Raw genomic sequence first — 25,815 nt, 5'->3', positions numbered from 1 at the left:
TCATTCTCCCATAGTGAGAGTTTGAGCTAATTCAGCCCCTTCTCTTTGCCAATCTGAGTCTTCTTTCTCATCTCAGATTCTTGTACTTTTCAAGAAGTCATCGAGCCTCGCTTTCTCTCCCCGCCGCCTTCTTGAGGGGGCATCTTGCAGTCCATTCTCTCCTCTTCTACTCTAGCCTTGGGCATCTTATTTTCTTATCTTTGATGACATGCCACTTGCGGCATCACATCAAAGAGGGGCAAAATGTAGACACCTAAAAACCTTTAGAAAATAAAGTATTTTTATTTTCTGAAAAATTCCTGATGACATCATCATTTATTAATTAATTATTTAATTAATTAATTAATTAATTTTTATGCCATTAAATCCCTTTATCTTAATTAAAAATATTTAATTAAGGAATCCCTCCCAAAAATGTTCAAATCTTATTTAAACATTATTTCCTTATTTATTAATTATTTAATTAATAAATTGACCAAAAATCCTAAAATAAATTAAAAAAATTATTTTTTGCCCAAAACTTGGCCAATCTTCTTGAGACCAATAACCTCTTCCAAAATCTTCTAATCCTTCTTTAATTTCAATTAAAGGCTAAATCCCATCATTTCCTACCCCTAATCCCAACTCAAAATATTTAATTAAGATTAAATATTAATCCTCATGTTTATTAAAAAAGTTTTAATAAATATCTCCACAACCCAAACCCTTGAAATAAATAAAACTTTATTTATTTCCTAAAAATCTAATTTATCCTCATCCTAAGAAGTTCTAGACTCTTCTAGAAAGTCTTCATCCTCATCTTAGGAAATTCTAGACTATTCTAGAAAGTCTTTATCCTCATCCAAAGTCTAGATTCTTCTAGAAGATGTCTTTAAACCTAATCCCAATCCCCTCCTAACCTTGTCACATTTCCTAAACATGGGTTAAGAATTACTAACCCAAGCCAAAGTTAACAAATATCTACTCCTTCACACACCCTCATTAAATGCCATCCACTTGCCTATCCCTAAGCTAATCCTAAACCATCCTAATCCATCCTCTAATCATTTGCACAAGCCTAAGCAAGCTTAAAACCCTCCTAATCAAGTCCAAGTCGAAATTGCTCTCATCACCCTCAAAATATCTCAACCATAAAACTTTATGAAGCCCACTAGGCCATAAATAACTCTTCCAAGCCCTTTTATTGCTCTTACAAGTCATTATGAGGGTCTTTATGAATATTTTATCCCTTGAGCCTCCTTTGTTGACTCATCCTTCCCCTTTCCTCCATCCTCTCACCATGTGACATGTGTCACTCTTTGATTGGCTATAAGGAAGCACAATCCATGTGCTCTCTTCTCATGCAATCTGAGCCCTCCATGAGCTTTTTCCCATCCTTGCATCTTAGCCCTCAATCCCTCAAGCCTCTTGCCTATAAATTGGATCCTTCCCCTTTGCAAAATAACACAATCCATGAAGTAAAGTTATAATGCTATTTTGAGAGCCAAATCCATACTAAAGCCATCTATCCACACCAAAAATCCACAATCATCCATTGAAGCCTTTGGAAGCATATTGAGCATACATCCTATCCATTTAGATAAAGCCACTCAACAAGAGAGCTTCTCATTGAGAGAGCCCATTAATGGCTCATATTTTCAATTGAGAGCTCATCTTAGTCTATCTTGAAGTTTATGAATTTTGTTTAGTTTGTAGAAGCTTTATTTAAATTTGGTTTCTATTAGGATACTAACATTGCTCATATACAGGTATCATCATGCACGTGTAAAATTGTCCAACATTGTCATTTTGGTCCCCATTCCCATCATATTTGTTATATTGTGTAAATTAAGCCTTGCATGGGAAAGCATTCGTGTACAAAATTTTATCAAAAGAAAATGGGCATGTAGAATCAATAAAGAATGATGTCTTAGGCTTGTCCTTCTCTTTTACCATGCCCAACACTTTATATTGCAAGCCTTGAAGTTTTTTTGTTAGTATCTCAATCTTAGTAGGTTCCTTCTTTTGGATCAATCTCTCAACATCAAAATTATTCGGAAACATCACCCTCTTAGAGGTTAGATGCAAGAAATATTGACCATGGTTTTGATCAAAGGTTTTCTTCATAATTTTTTTATAAAATTCATCTTGTTGGAAATTCATAATCTTCTCTTTGGTAATGTTTTGATCAGAATCATGGTCACATTAAGATCCTTGACAAGCATATTTAGAGGCATGTTTGTTGTGTCTAGTGAACCTAGGAGGTGATTCGTATCTATCATATCGTGACAGTCTAGGAGTGCTTGGGGGTGATCCATTTCTATTTTTATCAAACACATTATCATTGTTTCAAAAGATGTTTGAAGTGAATTGTCCATTATTGTCAAATGTATTCGTATTGAATTGTCCATCATTCCCAAACACATTGGCATTGATTCTTTTTGTCATTCATTGTGCATTTTTTTTGAGAGATCCCTACTATCTAAGTCCACCTTTTTACTTCTTTCATTTTGCATAAAGAGATCATGGATTTGTTTGTCTCTTTCCTCCCTAGACATGGTGTAAGAGAGACTAGTTTCCAATTTATGTGACCCAATAGGTGTCTCAAAGTTTCTACTAAAGTGATTGAAAGGATCAAACCAAGCTAAAAGGGAAAATGCCCTAATTAAACAAACTACTATATGTGTATGGTCAATAGATTTTCATAGGTCTAGCACATTTAAAGACACATTCAAGCACATTCTACCTAAAGGACATGGCTCATTCATCAATACCTTAGCCCACAACTTGATGCCCCTTGCCTCACACAATGTGATTTCCCACAATATATATTGGCTTTGTTGCATAAGCGTTATTAACACAACCAAAGGGACACATATAGTGAGTCAAATCTTGGGATGACCTGGGTAGTCCACTTGGATTGATCCTTGCACCAAGACATTGAGTGACTAATAAAAGATGGCCTCTAATCCTAGGTTCTTAGTAAGGATTATGTTCATAGAACCCCTCTTGCATATGATATAAAATAGAGGCCTCACAACCACACGAGAATTTCAAACCAGTGATTTCCTCATGGTTGTAATTCTATGAGCATCCCCACTAGAGTGAAAAGCCATTATGTCTCTCAAGGTTTTCACTTTTGTCTAGGGCTTTTTTATTATAGTGGGTGGGATTAGTTAGGTTCTCTTGTTCTAATGTAGAAGCATCCTAGGTTACCTTTTAATCCTACTCATTTTGTTCATTCTGGTAGTTATCATCGAGATTGTAGTGTTATCACCAATTTGCCAGTGTTAGACAAGTTCTAGTGTTAACTGAGTGTTCCTTTATGTGCCAAGTGAACCTGATATTTGTTGATTCTTGATTCCTTCTTTCAACAATTTTTATGTGATTGGTTCTTAGTTTGAGCCTACTTATGTGTTTAATTTAGATCATGAATTTATTGATAAGATCTAGTCTTGGGATGTGTGCAAACCATTTTAAGGTTAGTCTTTTTATTATGTAATGATCTAGAATCTTTTTTAAGTTGTTTAAGAAAGTATTAGTAGAGGTATTTTGTTTAGGTTAGATAGAGTTGAGAGAGTTCAAAGAAGATGTCTTTGGAAAAGCGAATTTGAAGCTGGATCATGGATCTTGAAGTTGTATTTTGTGTTTGGTCATAACCCAAAAGGCCTTATAACTGGGTGTGTGTGCTAATAATTTGATGACTTAATAAAAGTGTTTACTCTCTCTCTCTCCTTGGTGTTGTTCTATATGTGTTTTCTTCTGTTGTGTTTACCTAGCAAGGTGCTTGGATAGTTAGGAGTGCCTTAAGCACTAGCTTTTCATTCACTCCTCATGTCAGATGGTATTAGAGTCAACTTCAACCTTGTGGATATTGGATCATGTAGAACCCTAAGTTGAGTTTGGTTGTAGGGTGGCAGATCTGCATATTTGACCTATAACTTACAAAGGATTACGATCTTGCAGGAACCTATTTGTTAAAATGGTTTGAGATAGAACAAATGTTGGCAATGCTATTATAGACATGTTGAGACAAATTACCACTAGTTTGGATGTCGTGGAGACAACCCAAAGGAGAGGAGTACATCTTGATGATGTGAGTGATGATGAACCAATCGCACCAAACCCTAATTCAAAACCTAAGCAAGATCAAGATGAGGAAATATTGTTGAGAGTGTAATCCTGGGCACATTCAAAGCCTACTGTAGAAGTTGTTCCTTATGATGGAAAATTGGACACCAATATTGTGTTGGATTAGATCTCTACTATGGAGAAATTCTTTGAGTTTGAGGCACTCTTGATAATAAGAAGGTGAAAATTGCAGTCACTAGGTTGAAAGGTCATGCCTCACTATGGTGGAAGCATTTGAAAACTAATTGAACAAGGAGAGGAAAGGAGACGATCAAGACTTGGCTGAAAATGGTGAACAAAGTGAAGAAAAAGTTCCTTCTTTTTTATTACCAAGTTAGCTTGTTGAGAAAGATGCAAAATTTAAGACAAAAGGACATGACTGTGAAGAAATATATTAAGATATTCTATAGATTGGACAATCAGATCTACACATGTGGATGGTGAGGTTGATAAAGTTGCAAGGTACCTGAATGGATTGAGATTTGAAATTTAAGATGAGATAAGTTTTGTGAAATTGAAAGTGTGGAAGAAGCATATCAATATTCCTTCAAATATGAGATCTTGACAAAGAAGCATGATGAAAGACAAAGAGGTAGAGGTGGTAGATTTCATAAAGGAAAAGGTAGATCTTATGGAGAAGGCTACATATCTAACAATCCTGTACAAAATAAGGGAAAATCTGAATGGAAAAATGATGACAAAAGCAATACCAAATGGAAAAATGATGACAAAATAAACACAGAATGAAAAGGTGGTAATTCTTGCCAAGGAGGTACTAGTTCTTACTGAGAAAGAGGTAATTCTTATTCTAGAGGTGGTTTTTGTGGTAATTCAGATGTGACAAAGAAGGGCCTAGATCTTTTGTGTGTAGATACTTTGGTGAGAATGAAAAAGGTAATAGAAATGTTGTGATTAAAGGAGACCTTGAGAGTTCACCAAGTGGACCTAAGGTTTAAGAAAATATGATGGTGAGAAGAACTTTGTGTAATAAAGGAACTGATGAGGAACCTGTCCTAAGGAGAACTCTTTTCAAGACCATATGTAATATGACTGGAAAATGCTACAAAGTGATCATTGATGGTGGAAGTTCAAAAAATTTGGCATTAGAGGAGTTGGTTATAAAATTGCAGTTGTAGAGACTGAAGCGTATTAAACCCTATCATGTTTCATGGATCAGGGATGAGCATAAGACATTGGTAAGTGAACAATGTGTTGTAAAATTCAAGATTGGAAATTACTTTGATGAAGTTCTATTGATGTTATACCTATGGATTGAACAAAGACTGAATGGACATGTCATGCCCAGACTACGAGGGCAAAACACACACACAAATTTTTCTTTTTTTCTTTTTTATATAATTAATACTTAAACATGCTCTAAGTTTGAAAAGATTGATTACAGTTTAAGAAAAGTTTCTCTACAACATTCTTGGTTTAAAAACTTTTGTGGAGGAATACATCGTCAGGATTCTGAAGTACATTGTTATTAGGTTGATATAATTGTTTATTGATTCGTTATTACATTGCTTAAACAATCATGCGAAAATTATTTTAATAACAATCTAAAGAAGATTGGGTTTAGATTATTCGAATAACTTAAGCTATTAGGACACTAATTAAACAAATTTTCAAAGATACTATTAATACCAACATTTCTTAAATCTCCAACTTAGCTTAATTTTTAACAAAAATTTAATCGAATATAAATTAGATCTAAACTAAATTCAATATTAATTCCATCTTAAACTAATTTATCTTAAACTAACTAACTAAACCTATAGTTGATCTAATCATTCATAAAAGAACGTCTAATCTATTAAATAGAACTTAACTTTCCAATTTAAATAAAATTTAAAGACTATCAATTAAAACATGAAATTAAACTAGCATTACTAAAGCAATATATATAAAATTTAAACAACATACTTTAGCGAATTTCACTTTAAACTAAATAAAAACTAAAAAAACTAAATACTAACACCACTTACTAAAATATAGCTTAATAATAATAAAACTAATAAATAAACTCACTAACATATTTTAACATATAAAAAAAAACCCAAATTAAATTTAACAACCTAACTACTAAAACAACTAATCTAACCTAACTAATATCTAAACTAACCCCCTTAACATTCTAACATAATATTAAAACATCTAATAAAACTTAACTAAAATAATTAAAACTAACTAACAAAACTTAATACTAACCTACACCAAAAACACCTACCCCCTCCACCTATCAAATCGACCTCCCAAGCTTCCCTGCGCATAGATCCACGTGACTGACGGTCTATGTCAGTCTTGTCTTGTCCCCCACCCACAAAGGACCCCAAGTTGACGTGAGGCAAGGATGCAAATTTTTTAAAACAAACCACTCGACTTCCCATCCAAGGAAAAGATGAGTGCACACTTTGAGAGGAGAAAATAAAGGGGGGATGTGACATGGGGACAGGGTGACGTCACCCTCCCCATGTCCATTGTTGACTTTGCCTCCAACTACTACGCCTAGGTAAGAGCTAAGGAGTTATGTTTAAAAGTTTATTTGGTATGGTAGGATATTAAGGGTATTAGATATAAGTTTTATATTAATTTAGATATTCATGTTTAATTTTTTATTATTTTTTATTTTTTTTGAATTTAAATATGAACAAAAGATCTACGGAGAATATTCTCTGTTCTACAATTATTTAATTTCCTTTCCCATGCAAAATCCAGAGAGCATTTTGCTCTTGGAAATTTTCTTTTGAAGCTTTAATTTTTTTTATAAGCATAGATTACAAAGTGATGGATATATTTATTTTTCTTTTGTTCTACAAGGAATATATTAATAGAACAGATTTATAACAAGAAGTTAATATTCGTGTCACAATAATGCATGGTAAATTTGATCTCCTAAATAACTTGAATTGCAATAAATCAACCATAGCCATTGTTTTCTTTCCTTAATCATAATTTTCATTTTGAACATAAAAGGAGCTAGAAAATTTTGCTTAACTAAACCATCATCATTTCATCCTATTTTTTATGTGCATCCATCCAAAATAATGTGTTACAAAATTTAATCACATGACCAACAATTATGCTCAAAACACCAATTTTATTGGCAAACCTGATTCAAGGCTCAGCCGGGAAAGAATCAGGAAGAAAACTCGGCTTCGTTGCCATTTACAATAAGTTTTAAAAATACAATTTACAATAGGATCTCAATCCCAAATTTCAACAATTAAATCAAATTTTTCCTCATGATCAAACTCAAGGAATTTGTAATGTTCTCTGAATCTCATTTCAAGAACCATGGAGGAAACCAATATCTGATCGGGTGACAACCAAGCATAACCAAGAGAAATTCAAACATGCATAATCATACATGGTTTACACAATAGGATTCACAATGAATCAAAACTAGGGAAAGGTGGATTCTTCCAACAGGAGAAGTCAAGCACAACACCAATTCAGATGCCCAATCGGGGCTAATAACCAAGAACTTCCGTTCTTCCATTTACACATGCCATATTCATACTAGGTTTGTACTGACGGGTAGGGGCCCATAACACCCTACCCTTTATCCCTCTTCTCATCCTGAGAAGAGACTCTACACTGGTTGGAGTCCAACTAAACAGACCTCTCCCTAAATTGGTCACTTCTGCCCTCTCCAAGGGTGAGTGATACCAAAACACCCATGCAAGGAAAAAAAAACTCAAAATTGCAAGCATATACAAAAAAGAAAACAACCAAAAAGACATGGTTTTCAAATCTTCCCAACATACCCACAACCATACAACAGTGAAACAACAACAAGGTCACATGAACATGAAACAAAACATAAAAACTGAATAATGGAGATGAGAATTCCCTACCTTCACAAAGAGGTAATGGCAAATGAACAAGTTTGAGTAGAGTATCCCTTTCCTTCCTTCAACCTTCAAGAATTCCTCTCTAAATGTAGAGATTGGGTAACAACCAACTAGTCCAAGGAAGGCCTCTAAATAAGCCTCCAACTCAACCACCCAAAAGGAGCAATAACTATTTCCATCCACTAGCACCTCTAGAAACTCCTAACTCAACCTACACTATGGTTAAACCCTAAGTGGAGATGAGGTGAGGTAACTCAAGATAGCCATGGTCAATTTTCGCACAAAGGCAAAAAGGGACTTTTTGAGTGACCTCAAAAGTCAAAAAAAGGGGCTTAGGGGTTGGAAAAGACCCCTAACCCATACCCATACCCTTTGGTTAGAATAATAACATGTTTAAAAGCCTTAAGAAAGAGGTTTAGAGTCAAATAAAATCTAGGAATAAAATAGGTCCAACTCACTACTCTAACTTGCAAATAAGCACTAATCCGGATTAAGGGATGACTAACCTTGATTAAGAACCTAATAGAAAAACTGACACTAACTTAAACCAACTTGGTCCAAAGGTTAAACAATTAACCCTAAATAGCCACTGAAGCACATAACCATTTTACGAGTGTCAAGCGACACTGAAAGAACATAATTACGAACATTAACATTCACTGAACAAAGAAGATGCATACATACATCTCACAATACAAATACGTGAATTACGAACAACAAGGTTTTCAAATTTAGCACATGGAGATCAGTTCTGTTCCTCTGTAGGGTTTCTTGGCTAAATATCTGCACACTCATTGCACACATCAGTAGTCCCGTAAAATCATATGTACATAAATGTATACGTATTCAGAAATTCACATAAATTAAAACATACATCAATAAGGGTTTCTTTATCCTACTTAATTCTTAATCATTTAAAATATCTTAAATCAAAGTCTCGATCCTACATTTACTGATTTCATCAACATACATATACATGAAACATTAAATGACAATCATCAAATATATCTGAAAATAACATCACACAACATGAAATAATAAAATATGTTCTAAGCATCAGATAATGTCTCGACATCTTGAGTCGTGAATAACAAAATAAGGGTAATGTATCACTATGCTACGATGGTTCGGGGCAAGGCCTCACAGGACAGGTAGTAATTCTTACCAAGGAGGTACTAGTTCTTACTGAGGAAGAGGTAATTCTTATTATAGGGGTGGTTTTTGTGGTAATTGTTTCATATGTGATAAAGAAGGGCATAGATCCTTTGAGTGTAGATACTTTGGTGAGAATGAACAAGGTAACAGAAATGTTGTGATTCAAGGAGACCTTGAGAGTTCACCAAGTGGACCTGAGGTTTGAGAAAATATGATGGTGAGAAGAACTTTGTGTAGTAAAGGAAGAGATGAGGAACCTATCCTAAGGAGAATTATTTTTAAGGCTAGATGTAAGATGGCTGGAAAATGCTACAAAGTGATCATTGATAGTAAAAGTTCAACAAATTTGGCATCAGAGAAGTTGGTTACAAAATTGTAGTTGGAGAGACTGAAGCATTTTAAACCCCATCATGTTTCATGGATCAGGGATGAGCTTAAGACATTAGTAAGTGAACAATGTGTTGTAAAGTTCAAGATTGGAAATTACTTTGATGAAGTTCTGTTGATGTTATGCCTATGGATTGTTATCATATCTTGTTGGCTAGATCTTGAAAATATGATAAATATGCCATACATGATGGAAGATTGAATCAATATACTCTTTGAGTTAATAAGAGAAAGTAAGTATTGTTGCCTTTGATTGAAAGTCTAGATGAGGTTAATTGTACTAATTTGAGTTTGTGTGGTCAATAGGAAGCAATTTGAAAAGGAAATGAAGAAGAATCAAATCCGTTTTTCCATAATACCTAGAAGACAGAATTGTGCTAGTAGTAACTGAGTGGCAGAAAATAGTGATGACTAAGTGAGAGACAATAGTAATTGAGTGTCAGAGGATAGTAGTAACCAAGTGACAACAAAAGCTCACAGTGTTAGCCAAGTGATATCAGAAATTGAAAGCTCATGGAATGAGTATAAAGAAATTGTTGTAGATAATATATCTAGTCGTTTACCACCACCAGGAAGTATGAGTCATTGTATGGACCTGATTCCTAGAGCTAGTTTACTGAACAAAGAACCATATAGATTGACACCTACAAATAATGAAGAACGTAATAGATAGTGCAAGAGTTGTTGCAGAAAGGTTTGATCAAACAAAATTTGATTTTGTGTTGTACATGTTGTATTAGCACCTAAGAAGAATGGAGAATGGATAATGTGTACTAATTCTAGAGCTATTAACAAAATCATAGTGAAATATAGGTTTCCTATGCCGAGAATGGATGATGTAATGGATTATTTGAGTAGAGAAAAGTATTTTACCAAGATTGATTTGAAGAGTGGTTATCATCATATCAAAATCAAAGAAGGTGATGAATGGAAGACTACTTTCAAGACAAAAGATGGCTTGTGTGAATGGTTGGTAATGTCTTTGGTTTGACTAATGCACCTAGTACTTTCATGAGATTGATGAATGAAGTATTAAAGCAATTCTTGGGTAAGTTTTTGATTGTTTATTTGGATGATATTTTGATATTCAGTATGACTAAAGAAGAACATCTTGAGCATGTTAGACAAGTATTGTAGAGATTGAAGGAGGACAAGTTGTTGATTAGTTTGAAGAAGTGTTCCTTTATGTTGAGTTACATGTATTAGATTTACTAGATTTCAATATGGTATTTCAAGTGGAATGTGATGCAAGTGGTAGTGCAATAGGAGTTGTGTTGAGTCAAGAAGGTAAACCTATTTCTTTCTTTAGTGAAAATTTGAATGATGCTAAAAGGAAGTAGTATGTATATGATCAAGAGTTTTATGCTATTATTCAAGCCTTGAAGAAGTGGAGACATTATTTGATTCCTAAAGAGTTTGTGTTGTATACTGATCATAAAGCCTTACAGTATTTGGGAAGTCAACATAAGTTGAATCAGAGACATATGGAGTGGGTTGAGTACTTACAGAGTTTCACATTTGTGATCAAGCATAAAAGTGGAGTTACTAACCGAGTTGCAGATGCATTGAGAAAAAGATGTTCTTTGTTGATTGAGATGAAGGTTGAAGTTCTTGGTTTTGATGAAATGAAGGAATTGTATGATACTGGCCTTGATTTTTTTGAGGTGTCGAGAGAGTGTAGAGCAACACATCTATGAAATCAAATGAGAAAGTTTGGTGAGTATTTCATTCAAGAAGGTATGTTGTTGAAAGAAATTCATGTGTATACCAATAAGTTCTATGACTATTAATCTGATTAGGGAAAAGTATTGTGGTGGATTGGCAGGACATTTTGGAATTGATAAGACATTGAGTTTGTTGAAGGATAAGTATTATTGGCCACAGATGTATAAGGATGTTTAGAAGTTTGTAAGGATTTGTGAAATTTGTCAAGTTGCAAAAGGAGTAAGTCAGAATATTTGGATTGTATACACCTAAATATGTTTCTTAGAAACCTTGGAGTGACATCAGTATGGATTTTTTTCTTGGCTTACCTAAGACAACAAAAGGGTATGATTCCATATTTGTTGTTGTGGATAGATTTTCTAAAATCACACATTTCATACCATATAATAAGACATCAAATGATGTGCATGTTGTTGATATTTTCTTCAAACAGATTGTTAGATTGCATGGATTACCAAAAAGTATTATTTCTAATAGAGATAGTAAGTTTGTTAGTCACTTTTGGAGGACTTTGTGGAAGAATATGGGTACTAAGTTGAGATTAGTTATGCATTCCATCCATAAACAGATGGACAGATAGAGCTTGTGAATAGAAGCTTGGGTAATTTGTTGAGATGTTTAGTTAGAGATGAGTAATTGGGATATAATGTTGGCACAAGTTGAGTTTGCATATAATAATTATGTGAATAGGAGTATAGAAAAAATACCTTTTAAGATTGTTACTAGAATGCAACCTAGAGGAGTATCAAATTTGAGGGATGTTGCTAGTGAAGAGAAGATAAATGTTGAAGGGGAAGAATTTGTTGGTTTTATGAAGTCTTTTCATGAGGAAGTGAAGTTGAAGTTGGAAAAAAGTAATCATAAGTATAAGGAGAATGTTGATAAGTCTAGAAGACATCATGATTTTGAAGTTGGTGATGAGGTGATGGTTCATTTGAAGAGAGGAAGACTTCCTATTTGAACCTACAATAAGTTGAAAATGAATAAGTTTGGACCTTGTAGAGTTTTGAGGAAGTTTGACAGTGGTAATGCTTATGAAGTTGAGTTACCCAATGACATGGATATATCTCCTATATTCAATGTTGTCGATTTGCATTAGTATCAAGAGTCAGACGATGAAATTGTTGTATCAAATGCTTATCCCAAGAAGTAGATTGAACACATATTGGATCAGAGAGTTGGAAAAAGCATAAGAGGAAACTATCAATATTTTGTGAAGTGCAAGAACAGACCAATTGAAGATGCTTCATGGATTTCTCAATCTAAGTTGGATTCAACTCGAGTTGTGATATCTCAATCATTCGGGGAAGTCATTTCTTTCAACCCCAGTTGTCTGATGTAGGAGCATCATGTTCCCTTGTAATCCTGCTCATCTTGTTCATTTTAGCAGTTATCACCGATTTTGTAGTGTTACAGTAAGTTTGCAGTGTTATCACTAAGTTTTCAAGGTTAATCGAGTTCCATTGTTAATCGAGTTTCACAATTAACCAAGTTCCATTATTGACCAAGTGTTCCTTTGTGTGTCAAGTCAACCTAATATTTTCTGATGCTTGGTTCCTTCTTTGACTAAGCTTTGTTTCATTGGCTCTTAGTTTGAGATTACTTATGTATTTAATTTGGATCATGAATTTATTGATAGTATCTATTCTTGGGATGTGTGTTGATCATTTTAAGGTTGGCCTTTCTATTGTGTAAAGATCTAGAATCTTCTATAAGCTATTTTGGCAAGTGTAAGTAGAGGTATTTGGTTTAGTTTAGATAAAGCTAAGAGAGTTCAGAGAAGATGTTTCCTGGAAAAGAAAATTTGAAGCTGGATAACGGATCTTGAAGTTCTATTTTGTATCTAGTTGTAACCCAGAAGGCCTTACAGATGGACATGTATGTTGATAATTTGATGAAACAATAAAAGTGTTTACTCTCTCCTTGCTGTTGTTCTCTGTGTGTTTTTTTGTTGTTGTGTTTACTCAACAAGGTGTTTGGATAGTTAGGTATGCCTTAGGCCCTAGTTTTCCATTCCCTCCTTGTGTCATGCTCCCACTTGGGTCGTTCCTATTCAGATTTTCCCCTAATAGCAGGTCCTCTAAAGGTAACAAAATCTCTTAAGGAGATTGAACACAAAAAGTGGATAACAAATGGAGGTCAAGATTTCTAATTCACCCAAACAAGGTGAAGAGCATACTCTCCTACTCCAAATGCTTCTCCCAAACATGCCAAACAATAGTTAATTAAGACCACTAAAGTGTGATATATCCCTCCTTGTGTCATGCTCCCACTTGGGTCGTTCCTATTCAGATTTTCCCCTAATAGTAGGTCCTCTAAAAGTAACAAAATCTCTTAAGGAGATTGAACACAAAAAGTGGATAACAAATGGAGGTCAAGATTTCTGATTCACCCAAACAAGGTGAAGAGCATACTCTCCTACTCCAAATGCTTCTCCCAAACATGTCAAACAATAGTTAATTAAGACCACTAAAGTTTGATATATCCCCTAACTTTCCTTATTACACTAGTGGGTCAAGATTTCTAATTCACCCAAGAAAGTTGAAGAGCGTACTCTCCTACAGCTAATGTAACCCTTATTAATGAGTATTGTGTGCCTATGAAATGAAATGAAAACTAGTATAAGAAAGCACAATAATACAAGCAATAAGAAAATGAAAGTAAATGAAATGAAATCTTCTAGCTTCTTTTTCTTTTTCTTAGGGTAGCCCTGCAACACACTTGTTAGTAGCCCTTTTTGTTTCAGTGCAATCTCCTTCAAGAAAGAAATCCCACAAAACCATGGGTTAGGGCATAAAACATGTGCAAATAAGATCAAAACCCTACAAGGCCACTTGTTAGAAGTTGTTAGGAAAGCTAGAACACTAAAATGAAATATAAATGCAAGCTAAGTAAACTGTACGACTCAAATTGTGCAAGCAACTAAACTGAGCCACACTTTATAGACTGGAAGAGTATTTTATGATACACTTTTGTACTGCCAAACAAAACTTAATGTCCAAAGGAAAGACCGTGCTAAATCGAGATGATACTTCTCCAAAAGGCAGACAATATACAATAGATAATTCAGATGACAAAATAGAACTGGTGGAGTGTTATCTGACAGTAGAAAGAAATATCGTCCTTGTATGTCCTAAAAAAATTTACGATTCTCCTACAAACAAATATTGGAGATGACCCTTCGTTAATAGAAAGCAATAAAAATGAAAATGAAGCTAAACCTTAGGGTCTAGCCTCACATGGGCGCAAAAAATGTAGCACACTTTTATAAACCCTTATTCTCAAAGAATTTCATGGAGGGAGAGACTTGAGAGGAGACTTATAGCTTCCTATCTATGACATGCAAGAATCAAAGAGATGTGATGCGTTGGATCTCAAATGAACCTAGTAGTGACCTTTGCAAGGTGCACCATAGAACGGAAGATTCAAAGACAAAAGCAATGGTGCTAGTATCCAAGAATCAAGTGAAAGAAAATGCAATGCAAAGTAATCTAAGATGAAAATGCAAGTTAATATAAATGATATGAAAGTACAAGAAATGAAATCTAATCTAAGTACAATTAAAGTAAAATACTAAGCTATGATGCAGGAACTAAACTACAATGATTACTAAGATAAGATGAGTGCAAATGTGCTTCAACAATGCAAGAATTCCAAGAGTGTGGTGAGTGTTCCAAGTGCTCTAGAGAAAAACCTGCAACCTAACAATATCATAAACTCAAAGATATCAGAGTGTGGGAAGAGAGCCTCCTTATAAAGAAAAATGGATGATAGAGACTAAGAAGAAAAATCTACGATGGAGAATGAGGCTTACGTTGATTTTAATGCACAAGAATCTTGAGAGGTGAGATCAATGGATATGGTTAAGAGGAAAAAGATGTGCAGATGAGAGTAAGAGGCAAAAGAAAGATTCCATTGCCTTGAAAAATGTGCATTAAGGTGTAGACAAAAATATTTTAAATTAGGAAATTCATTTTTCATGTGCAAACTTAGGAATAAAGTGGGATTTTGGGATTTTATTTACTTGAATGGGAGAAAGTTCTTCTAACTAAATAAGGACTTAGGATATGGTGGTCAAACCATAGGTTATAATCAAATAAATAATTAAAAAATGATTAGATCAAAGATAAGTACTAGATAAATTATGCAAAGTTGGTAGAAAGGGGAATTATGTTCTAGATGACCATTTTTGGGTTATTACATTATGACCATTTTTGGGTGATTACGAGAGTTATACCCAAGTCTTATATATGTCATCTTTTTCCAAAAGGATATCTGAATATGTAATTTATTGTACAAGTGTTTTGCATTTTTTCTTAGTAAAGGTCAAAATACTCGATTAACAAGGCTACTAGGATTAGGCCTAAATAGCACTCGAGTATAAGTTTTTCTATCAACCAGATGAAAGGATGTTTTAATATGTTGATCTGAGTTGAAGGGGACGTATTGAAACCCTAGAAGGTTTCGTGACAAGTGGTTGGAGTTTGAGACTAAGTTTGGTCACTCGGTGGAGCCTAATGAAGGTATAAGGCTAGTAAACCTTATCGGATATAACGCATGGTTGGTTGAATCCTTTTTCTTATTGTTAATGGTTGATAGTAGACAAGATACATCTACATCATCTTTGATCCCCAAGTCTAGCGATACTTTTGTTCTAACTTCTCTTATCTCCCACTACCTCATCCCTCAATCAACCACATCCTTTGTCTCTCCTCCCACCACTCTAAGAGTGACTCTCAAACCTCACACTAAGTAAGTATGGCTTTTCATTTTTCCTTCATAAGCATTCAGTGATCACATTCTTACCTAATGTCCCACCATTCTCTACTCAGGCAACATGGTGTACACACGAGTTGTGTCCCATGTGATTATGTCTACTCATCCCACACCTAAGCCCTCTCCTGACCATGATCCTAACTTTCATGAGGTGTATAGGATAATTTCACTGGATTGCAGGATCTCCTATCCATCCTTCAAAATAAAATTTTGAGTAGTGTCATGTGCCTAAGTTCTATCATCTTATATCTCCTATTGTAGATCATCTTTCAATTTTTGTTCTTATGGATGAGCAAACTATAGCTTTTCATGAGTTCATCACTGCCTCTTTTCCACGAGTTAATAGGGTGCTTTATTCATCATTGCCTCAATTTGAATCAATTATATCTCATGAGGCATGTTCAACTCTCTTGAGGATATCCTGATATTAATAGTGAAATTACAAGATCCCTCACATTCACCTTAGGTGAGCTCTTGAATGGAGACATTGAAGATGCCTCTCATCCTTGACTTTGGTTGTTGGTACAGTGCCTAGGGCTACCATAGCACCTCTAGCTCTAGAGTCTCAACCTCCATCCCTACATGATGAATATTTTGAGGACAATGACCTATCAGTGGACAAATAGATGAGGCAATACTAACATCCATATCCATAAATTAGGTTGTGTTTGTATTTGTTCTCTCGTGCTTGTTTATTAATAGTGTTCCCTCTTGCAAAACATGTGTACTCTATTGGTACTTGAAAACATAAGGTTATCTATTGAACATATTTTTTTTATTATGATGTTCTAGATGTCATGAATTGACTTTTGACATTTGGGGATTGTGGAATGTGTTGGGGGCATTTAGACTTCCCTTCCATGTTGGCCCGAATTTTTATTTTGTATTTTTTGTCTTTATGTGGTCTTCATATTCAAAAAATATTGAGCATGATGAAATACTCATAAGAATTCTTATATGATATGTCTTTGTCACTTTTATGATCGCTAAAATGGGGGCAAAATGTAATGTTTTAAATTTGCACCCTTGTGTAACTGTTATGTAATGCTCCTACCTTAGTTGCAACATGAAATTCCCTAAAAAACTTTCACTCCCCATTGTTTTTCCTTATCCTTTTATATTCAAATTCTTGGCCATGTGACCTAGTTGGCACAAGATGCACATAGCCCACACTTATCCCACAAATTTGCAAACGTACACTGAGTCGTTGAGACATTACAATTGCCACATCTACAATGTAACACCTCATAACATTGATCACATGTGTCGAGAATCCTTCCAGCAACTTAAAACTATTATTTCACTTCATTTGGTCTTCTTCATGCTTCTTGGACACCCTCTTGACCTCTCTTAGCTTTCTCACAACTTCTCTCATGCTTTCTTGAGAATTTTAATGTATTAGGACAACTTAAATTGTCTTGTGTTTGTCTTCTTTGTCACCTTACCTTCGTTCCATTGGGTTCTAGCTTCTTGATCTCAAAGGGGAAGTTGTTCTCATGTCATTCCTCCTTGCATTTTGTTAATGATGGCATGTCACAATGTCTCTTTCTTTCCTTAGAATCTCCCATGTTCCCCTCTGAGCAATAGTGGTGTGAGTTTGGCCCTCTTTTGTGGGCTTTTCCTTTGTTTTATTTATGTAGACTTTGGTTATTTTTCTCCCACCTTCCCTTATGGTGTGAGTTTTGGCCTGTTTTGTTCAAGAAATGGCCTTTATGCCTTGTTCGTTTATTTTTCCTTGCCAACAGCCCTTATGTTGACTTTGTGTTGCCTTATATTTGTGTGTGCTTTGTACCACAGGTCAACATCCTCTTGCTACTTATTTTTTTCAAAAGCACAATCCATTCTAAGGGGGGTTTTTATTAGTTGTTATTTGACTATCTGTACATCACATGTTTTTTCCTAAAAGTTTTTTTAAATGGATCTATTTGTTTTCCTTTGTGGGGCCAATCCACTTATAAACATGATCAAAGTCTCTCTATCATACAATTGTATAGACTTTTCTACTCATATTGATGTATGTTTCAAGTCACCGTACCAAACAACTATCTATATTTTGCTACACATATTGATGCATGTCTAAAGTTGCCCCATCATGTCACTATAGTTTTTGCTACTTGCATCAACAAACATCTAAAGTCATCCACCATAAAACTATGCATTTTGCTACTCACATTGGTGCATTCAAAATAACCCTGTTGTATTGCTATCAGGAATAACACAACTTGCTACCAATATTGGTGTGCTATAAGTGGTTTATTTGTCTCTTTCATCTAAGATACTTGTTTGTAGCTTGTATGTTAGATGCAGCCTCATGACAATTAAGGGCTTCTGCTAGGGGTAACCTAAGTGGATGAAAATCCCTTAGGTAAGTTAGGTAAGTTTCATCTACTTCAGCTTGCATCTTTAGTTATGATACGGTCACTAAAGTGGGGGAGAAATGTAATGTCGTAAGTTCACACCCTTGTGACTTACCATTATGTAATGTTCCTAACTTTAGTTGAAAAATAAAATTCTATGCAAACTTCCACATCCCTCTATTTTTCCTTTTTTTTTTACATTCAAATTCTTGGCCATGTAGACTAGTCAGCACAAGTTGCATGCACACAACTAGCACTCATCCCACAAATCTAAAAACATTCAATGATTTGTTGAGACATTGCAACTACCACCTCTACAATGTTATACCACCTACCACATGCATCAAGAATCCTTCGAAGAGTTAAAAACTTGATTGTTTCACTTCATTTGGTTTTATTCACACATCTTAGACACCCTCTTGATCTCTGTTAGCTTCTCCAAAGCTTCTCTCATGCTTTTTTTTAGCATGCTAATGTATTAGGACAATTTACAACATCTTGGCTTCATCATCTTTGTCATCTTAACGTTCATTCCACCAAGCTCTAGCTTCTTGATCTCAAAAGGAAATTTTCTCTGTCATTCCTTATTTTGATAGTTCAAACATAACCATAAAATGTAGCATTGAAATAGCTTTGATTCATGAAATTTGCAAACTATCATTCTCAAAATGAATGTCAAACTCCAAAAAAACTCCAATTATAAAGAACATTATAACATTGTAGTTTACCTCTCTAGGCAACCTCAAATTGACAAGGAAAATACCAAAACCCTAACCAACCATATCCAAAAAGCTCACATTCCTCCTTAGCAATGTATAGGCATCAAAAGAAATAAATGAACAACAAACCCTTCTTTTTATTCATCTTTAATTCATGTATAAAAAACTTGTATACAACAAGTCTTTGCCCAACTAAGACCTTCGTGATAAAATCACCAAGATTATTCTCCATATTGTGTCTCCACAATTTAGCCAATGGTGCATGCAAGAGATTCTTTACTCACAAACCTTTAGTTGAACCAAGTCCAACTCTAAACGCACACAAAGAAATCCTAATCCTACTTTTTCTTAAATAAGTAGGGCCTCCCTTTTTTATCTTCTTTAATCTCTCAATGTAGCATTAAATAAAAGTCGCACTTATTAATAGATCACCTTTAATTTTATATTTGACCTGTATAGTTCTTTCATTAAAAAGATTTAAATAGCATTCATATTAAATTTTTAATTTTACTTCGTTGATTTATAAAAGACACTTTTAGGTGTCGCATTAGTATGTGTCTATGTGAAATTAATTAAATATAACTCAATAAGACACCCAATCAGTAACAATAGTCAAAATGCATTGAAAAAAACCCTGATTGCGTAATAGTGATCCTAATGATAAAAGATGATAAACAAATAGATTAAAAACCATCAATCTCTCCAAGAATTTTAAAGCCCAAATTAGAAGTCAAAAATAACATGTTAAAACATCATGACTCCTCTAAACCCTTTGACTTCTTTCAACAACATAACACAAGTCAAAGAAAACAACGACGATTGCATTGCTAAAGAACCTGAAATTTAGGACATCAATTTAGGTTTTAGTATTATTACCTAGTTTATCAAAGTTTCATTTGTAATTCTTACAAAGCCAAACCCTTACCCATGTTGCTTCTCTATCATTCCCAAATTTAAGGCCCTTAGATCACCTATCCTTATGGGCCCCATCAAGAAATTTAGTGGGACTACAATTTATATATAAAGAATTGACTTTACACAAATATGTTGATTAACTAATGAAAAGAAATATTCAATTGCTTTCAAGCCAATTTTCTGCCAAAGATTTATGATAGCTTTAGCTTTGCCTCTTCACTTCACATATTAGATACGTTGTAGGAAAGAATGTCAAAATACTAGGGAAAAAAAAAAGTAAATCCATTTGAAATGACATCGTAATTGAAGCCACAAAATATAAAATGACTTGAAATTTATGTTTTATCAACATCATACTATAGCGGCAACATATAACTCAATCTTTTGTGTTTTTACAATCTCACATGCCAGGGTGTATACCACCTAAAGCATTAAACTAAACAAGAGAAGAGAGAAAAGAAACATCAATGTCATTCGACCACAAGACACTGAGGTAGGTCATTGTGCATGAAACTTGATCCAGGGAAAATTGATCATATTTTTACAAAGATCATATTGAATTAAATTAATAGGAGTTTAGCATATAACCATATTTAGATAGTGACATGTTGTAGGCGGATGCATGTAAACATGCAAAGGAGATCTAGATGAAATTTGAACTTTATTCCCATATTTAAGAGGAAGCGAAATATGACAGACATTATTACCTTCTTGATCATTAAAGTAAACACCAAAACTCTCCATAGACCCCTTTGACCTATACATGCTCATGCACCATACTCTCCAACTGGAACGATCTCAAGTCCTCTTTGAAATGAGCTCTTAATAATGACTTCATGTTGCTTGATATCAAATTTAGTCATTCCTATTGCATCTTTGTCAAGTACCTTCCACTTAAGTATCCATGATAATTCTTGCTCCTAGTTTTCTTTGATTCTCTGCTACCCATAACACATTCCAACTACATTGGTTGGCGAGGAGGCAAGTATTTGATCCAATCCTCATTGCCCTTGTCTTTTTCAATTGTATTTGTACCTACAATCACATAAATTTTATAGGGAGATAGATCAGATACATTAAAAATAGGGGAGATAGCAAATTTTTAGGATTGTTCAATTTCATAGGCATTTGCCCATACTTCCGCACAACCCTGCAAGGCTCAATCCTTCTATTCATCAATTTTGTGTATTTCCCTTTGGGAAGCCTGCCTCTATTCATGTAAGCCATGACCAAGCCCCCAACCTTAAGTATAAATCTCTCCTCTTGTTGTCTTCTCTTGCTATATCCCTTTCCACATTATGTTGGAAGTGTATCTTTCACCTTTTGATGAATGTCTCTCATCACCACAACAAAGTCTTATTCTTGTGCATTTCTTTCAAGACCATCCCTTGAAAAACTCTTAGGATCAAATACCCCTCTAGGACAAATGCAATAAACAATCTCAAAGGGACTCCTACATATGCTTCTATTGGAGTCACTACAGATGTATTCTTCTCGTTGTATTATCAAATCCTAATCGTCCCCATATTATTTTGTTAAGCATCTTAGGAGATTGTCTAAGGACCTACTGACCACCTCAGTTTGGCCATTTTTCTAAGGGTATTATACATAATTGAATGCTAGATTATTTCCTAACTTCTTCAGCAAAGTTCTCCAAAAGTGACCCACAAACTTGGAGTCTCTATCTAACACAATATTGAGTGGTTAGGAATGCATCCTCAAAACATCCTTGAAGAAAAGGTTGGGTATGTAGGATGCATCATTTTTGCACATACATGGGAGAAAATGAGCCTTTTTACTAAATCTGTTCACCACAACAAAACATTGTCATAACCTCCTTTGGTCCTTGGTGAACCTAATACAAAATCCATGCTAATGATTTCCCATGGCTTGTTGGAAATTAGGAGTGTTTGGTATAGACCTATATATGTGAACCCTTAGCCCTTCGGAAAATGATATAAGAATATTATAACAATGTAGTTTACTTCTCTAGGCAATCTCAAATTGCTAAAGAAAACACTAAAACCCTAACCATATCTAAACGGTTCATGTCCCTCTTTGGCAATGTACAGGCATCAAAAGAAATGAATGAACAACAAACCCTTTTTTTTATTCTTCTTCAATTTGTGTCCAACAAACTAATATGCAACAAGAGACCTTCCCAAAAGTGAAATAACTACACATATGACCCACTGTGACCTTTGAGATACTATTGCCAAGATTATTCTCCATATTGTGTCTCCACTATTTTGAGAATGATGCATGCAAGAGATTTTTATTCACAAACATTGAGTTGAACCAAGCCCAACTCTAAAACCACATAAGGTTTCTTTACAGAGAAAGCCTAATCCTACTTTTTACTTATATAAGTATCGCCTCACTTTTTTATCTTCTTTAATATCTCAATGTAGCATTGCATAAAAGCCTCATCTATTAAAATTAGTCGCCTTTAATTTAGTTAGCCTCTATAGTTGTTTCATTAAATAAATTGAAATATCATTTTTTATTTTTTATTTCACTTCATTCATTTATAACTAAAAGATACTTTTTAAGTGTCCCATCATTTAAAACTTTTTGTCCTCTTTCCAACAAGCTATAACACTTAAGTGTCTCATTAGTATCTATAACTAAAATTAATTGAATATAATTCAATAATGCACCAAATTAGCATCAAAATGCATTGAAAAAAATTTGATTGTGTAGTAGTGATCCCAATGATAAAAGATGATAAACAGATAGACAAAAAAATAAACACTCCCACCAAGAATTTCAGAGTCCAAACTAGAAATCAAAAATAACATCTTAAAACATTAGACTCCTCTAAACCCTTTAAGCTTGTTGGCAACATCAAATTACACCTTTAAACAACATAACACAATTGATAAGAAGGAGATAATTTCCAAACCAAGTCAGATTGTGATATTGCTATCAAGATTTAACTGTGTGATTTTGAGTCAAACTCATTGACCCATGTTTCAAGAGTAGTGATTCAACATGAATCCATCTCTCATGAGAATAAATACTTCCCGGGAGGTCACCCATCCCAATACTACTCCAGCCTGAGCGCGTTTAACTACGGAGTTTCCTCCATAGTTAAAACCCAAAGCTTGCAACCCCACTTGCGAAACCTTCACCAAGTGTTGTGCCTTATGAACCATTCATTAGAAAGCCCCTTAAGCTCATCAATTGACAAGTAGGAGATAATTTCCACTACAAGTCAAATTGTGATATTGCTATCAGGATTTAACTATGTGATTTTGAGTCAAACTCATTGACCCATGTTTCATGAGTAGTGATTCAACATGAATCCATCTCTCATTAGAATAAATGGAACACTTAGCACTCATTAGATCTAGGTGATGCTCACATGGGTGAAGCACCGGGACTTCCTAGGAGGTCACCCATCCCAGTGCTACACCCTAAGCGCGCTCAACTATGGAGTTTTCTCCTTGGTTAAACAAGTCAAAAAGTCTACGACAACTGCACTACTAACAAACCTGCAATTTAGGACATATCAATTTAGGTTTTAGTATTCTTACCTAATTTGTCAAGTTTCATTTGTAATTCTCACAACGCCATACCCTTACCCCTGGGACCCCCCATCCTTGAAGGGTCCCATCAAGAGACTTCGGGGAAGAACAATTTATATTAAAAACAACCTACTTTACACATATATGCTGATTAACTAACGGAAAGAAATATTCAGATGCTTTCGGGTCAATCTTTAGCCACAGAAAAGAACACCAAAATACCAGAAAAAAGTAGAACCATTTGAAATGGCATCGTCTTTGAAGCCAATATAAAATGACTTGAGATTTCTGTTTTGTCAAAACTTAGCTGCAGCCCGTAACATCATATTGAAGTAGCAACATATAACTCAACCTTCTGGGTATTTACAATTTCACAAGCCAGGGTGTATACCACCTGAAGCATTAAACTGACAAGAGAAGAGAGAAGCAACACCAATGCAATCCAACCACAAGATGTCTAAGGCAGGTCATCGTGCATGAAACTTGATTTGTGGAAAGTTAATCCTATTCTTAATAAGATCACATTGAATTAAATTAATAGGAATTTTGCATATAACAATGTTTAGTTAGTGACATGTTGCAAGCGGGATGGATGCATGTAAACTTGTAGAGGAGGGCATCTAGATGAAATTTGAACTGTATTTCCAAATTTGAGAGGAAGGGAAACATGACAGCCATCAATGTAGATATAACCTTCTGTACAACCCCACACAATATGCATAACTTCATCAGTTCTGATCCATCCATCCAAGTCCCTAGAGTGGTCAGGTGGCAAAATTGGTTCTCTGACCATATACTGGAGATCTTTGGACAATATAGGCATGAGGCAACCTCCAGCTGAATGCATGGCAGCAGTGGAACCAGCAGCAGTACATACTCTAAGACCACTTGATCGGCTGTAGACTGGGTGAAAACGGGAATCATATGAATCACCCTTTAGTATCCTGAAGGAAAAGAATAGGCAATCTTATTACAGAGATTGGCTGAAGAACTCTTTACTAGTACATTTAGTAAGTTCTATAATCCAATGGAGTACACAATATCGACACATGTAAAAAGTCAAAAAGTCAAGCTGTTCTTTTAACTACTATATGGGCTGCTTCAGGGCAACACACACATACAAGCACTTATACTAACCATAATTCCTGGTAGCTAGATATTGGAAAAAAATAATATAAAGTGGTAGACCAACCCATTAAGAATCTTTTAACCTATGTGAAACTCGCCATTTAACAAATATTCAGTAGTTGATTCTCATAACTCACCTGAATGAGCAATTAGTCACTGCAGCAGGGCATGGGTGTGCAAGCAAAACATCATTTAGTGCGAGCGTATGGGACTGAACGCCATCAATACAAGTTAATATCCTTGATAGCTGTACAGGCTTTCGCCTTCCTTCAAGGATTTCATCTAATACCTGCACATCAACAAATTCAAACTTCAGCCAGTGGGCAAGAAAATGATTTATTCAAAAAAAATGATAGAAATGCATTTCCTTCTCTCTAGCATGCAAATAATCAGGTTTCCAATTACATCTATTTATAGAAAAAGTTCAAAATAGCAGAAAATAAACACGAGCTTAGTCTTTTCTCAAAAAATTTTAAAACAATTAGAACACGATGAGGGTCAGTTTCAAAATTCCAGACATCTTTATAAAAAGGAGAATTTGTTGCAATGCATCTTGAAGTTCAGGTTAAAATGAGCAATCTTCATTTGAAAACAAGAAAATAAAAGAAAATATTTTGAATTATTCAACTTTATTCAAAGGTCCATCAGACAAGGCTGTTGCATAGCCCATGCCTTATTTGTCATTGCAGCAGGTGCATTTTGTAATCAGATCTAACTTGACCTCTCCCCAATGTAACTTGATCTCTCACCAAATCAATGTCATTAGACTTCCCAACCAAGAGAAAACTACTAAATGCTCAATTTATTGATGGCAATGCTTTATTCATTCAACTAACAGAGACCACCCATGACAATACAATCAAGAGATTGATGTTTTGTGCTGCATCATGTTCTAAGATCTCCCCTAATAAGTCCACTGTAATAGGATGGACTGAAGACCCTACAATCTGGCTGGTAAGGGATGGCAATGGTCTGATACGAATAAGGTGGTTAGATACTTTGTGATGCCCTGCCTTGATTTGTTTATAAAAAATTATAAACAATGGACTAACAACAGCAGGCAGTGATCACTATAGCAGTGACACTCATAAGAAATTCGGTTATCACGGGGATAAAAGATTAACCATAATTAGTTTTAAAATTAAATAAAGATTAA

At 34.7% G+C, this 25,815-nt stretch overlaps 1 protein-coding gene across 1 annotated transcript in view; it reads right to left on the bottom strand.

Moving 5' to 3' along the window:
* Positions 1-23,750: 23,750 nt before the first annotated feature.
* NADK3 (NAD(H) kinase 3) overlaps positions 23,751-25,815 on the bottom strand; it is a 121,210-nt gene continuing 119,145 nt past the window's right edge. Inside the window, exons 4-5 of the mRNA XM_089821600.1 lie at positions 24,797-24,948; positions 23,751-24,475 (exon numbers count right to left, since the gene is read on the bottom strand). Of these exons, the coding sequence (XP_089677726.1) occupies positions 24,094-24,475; positions 24,797-24,948 (534 nt within the window). The 3' untranslated portion in view covers positions 23,751-24,093. The remainder of the gene's footprint in view (positions 24,476-24,796; positions 24,949-25,815) is intronic.

This window comes from Cupressus sempervirens, chromosome 3 (genome assembly GCF_028749045.1).
Source record: "Cupressus sempervirens isolate cs-2001-9-10 chromosome 3, ASM2874904v1, whole genome shotgun sequence".
NCBI classification, from domain to species: domain Eukaryota; kingdom Viridiplantae; phylum Streptophyta; class Pinopsida; order Cupressales; family Cupressaceae; genus Cupressus; species Cupressus sempervirens.
The sequence above is the reverse complement of the archived record's forward strand: the minus strand, read 5'-3'. Positions and strand labels throughout refer to the sequence as shown.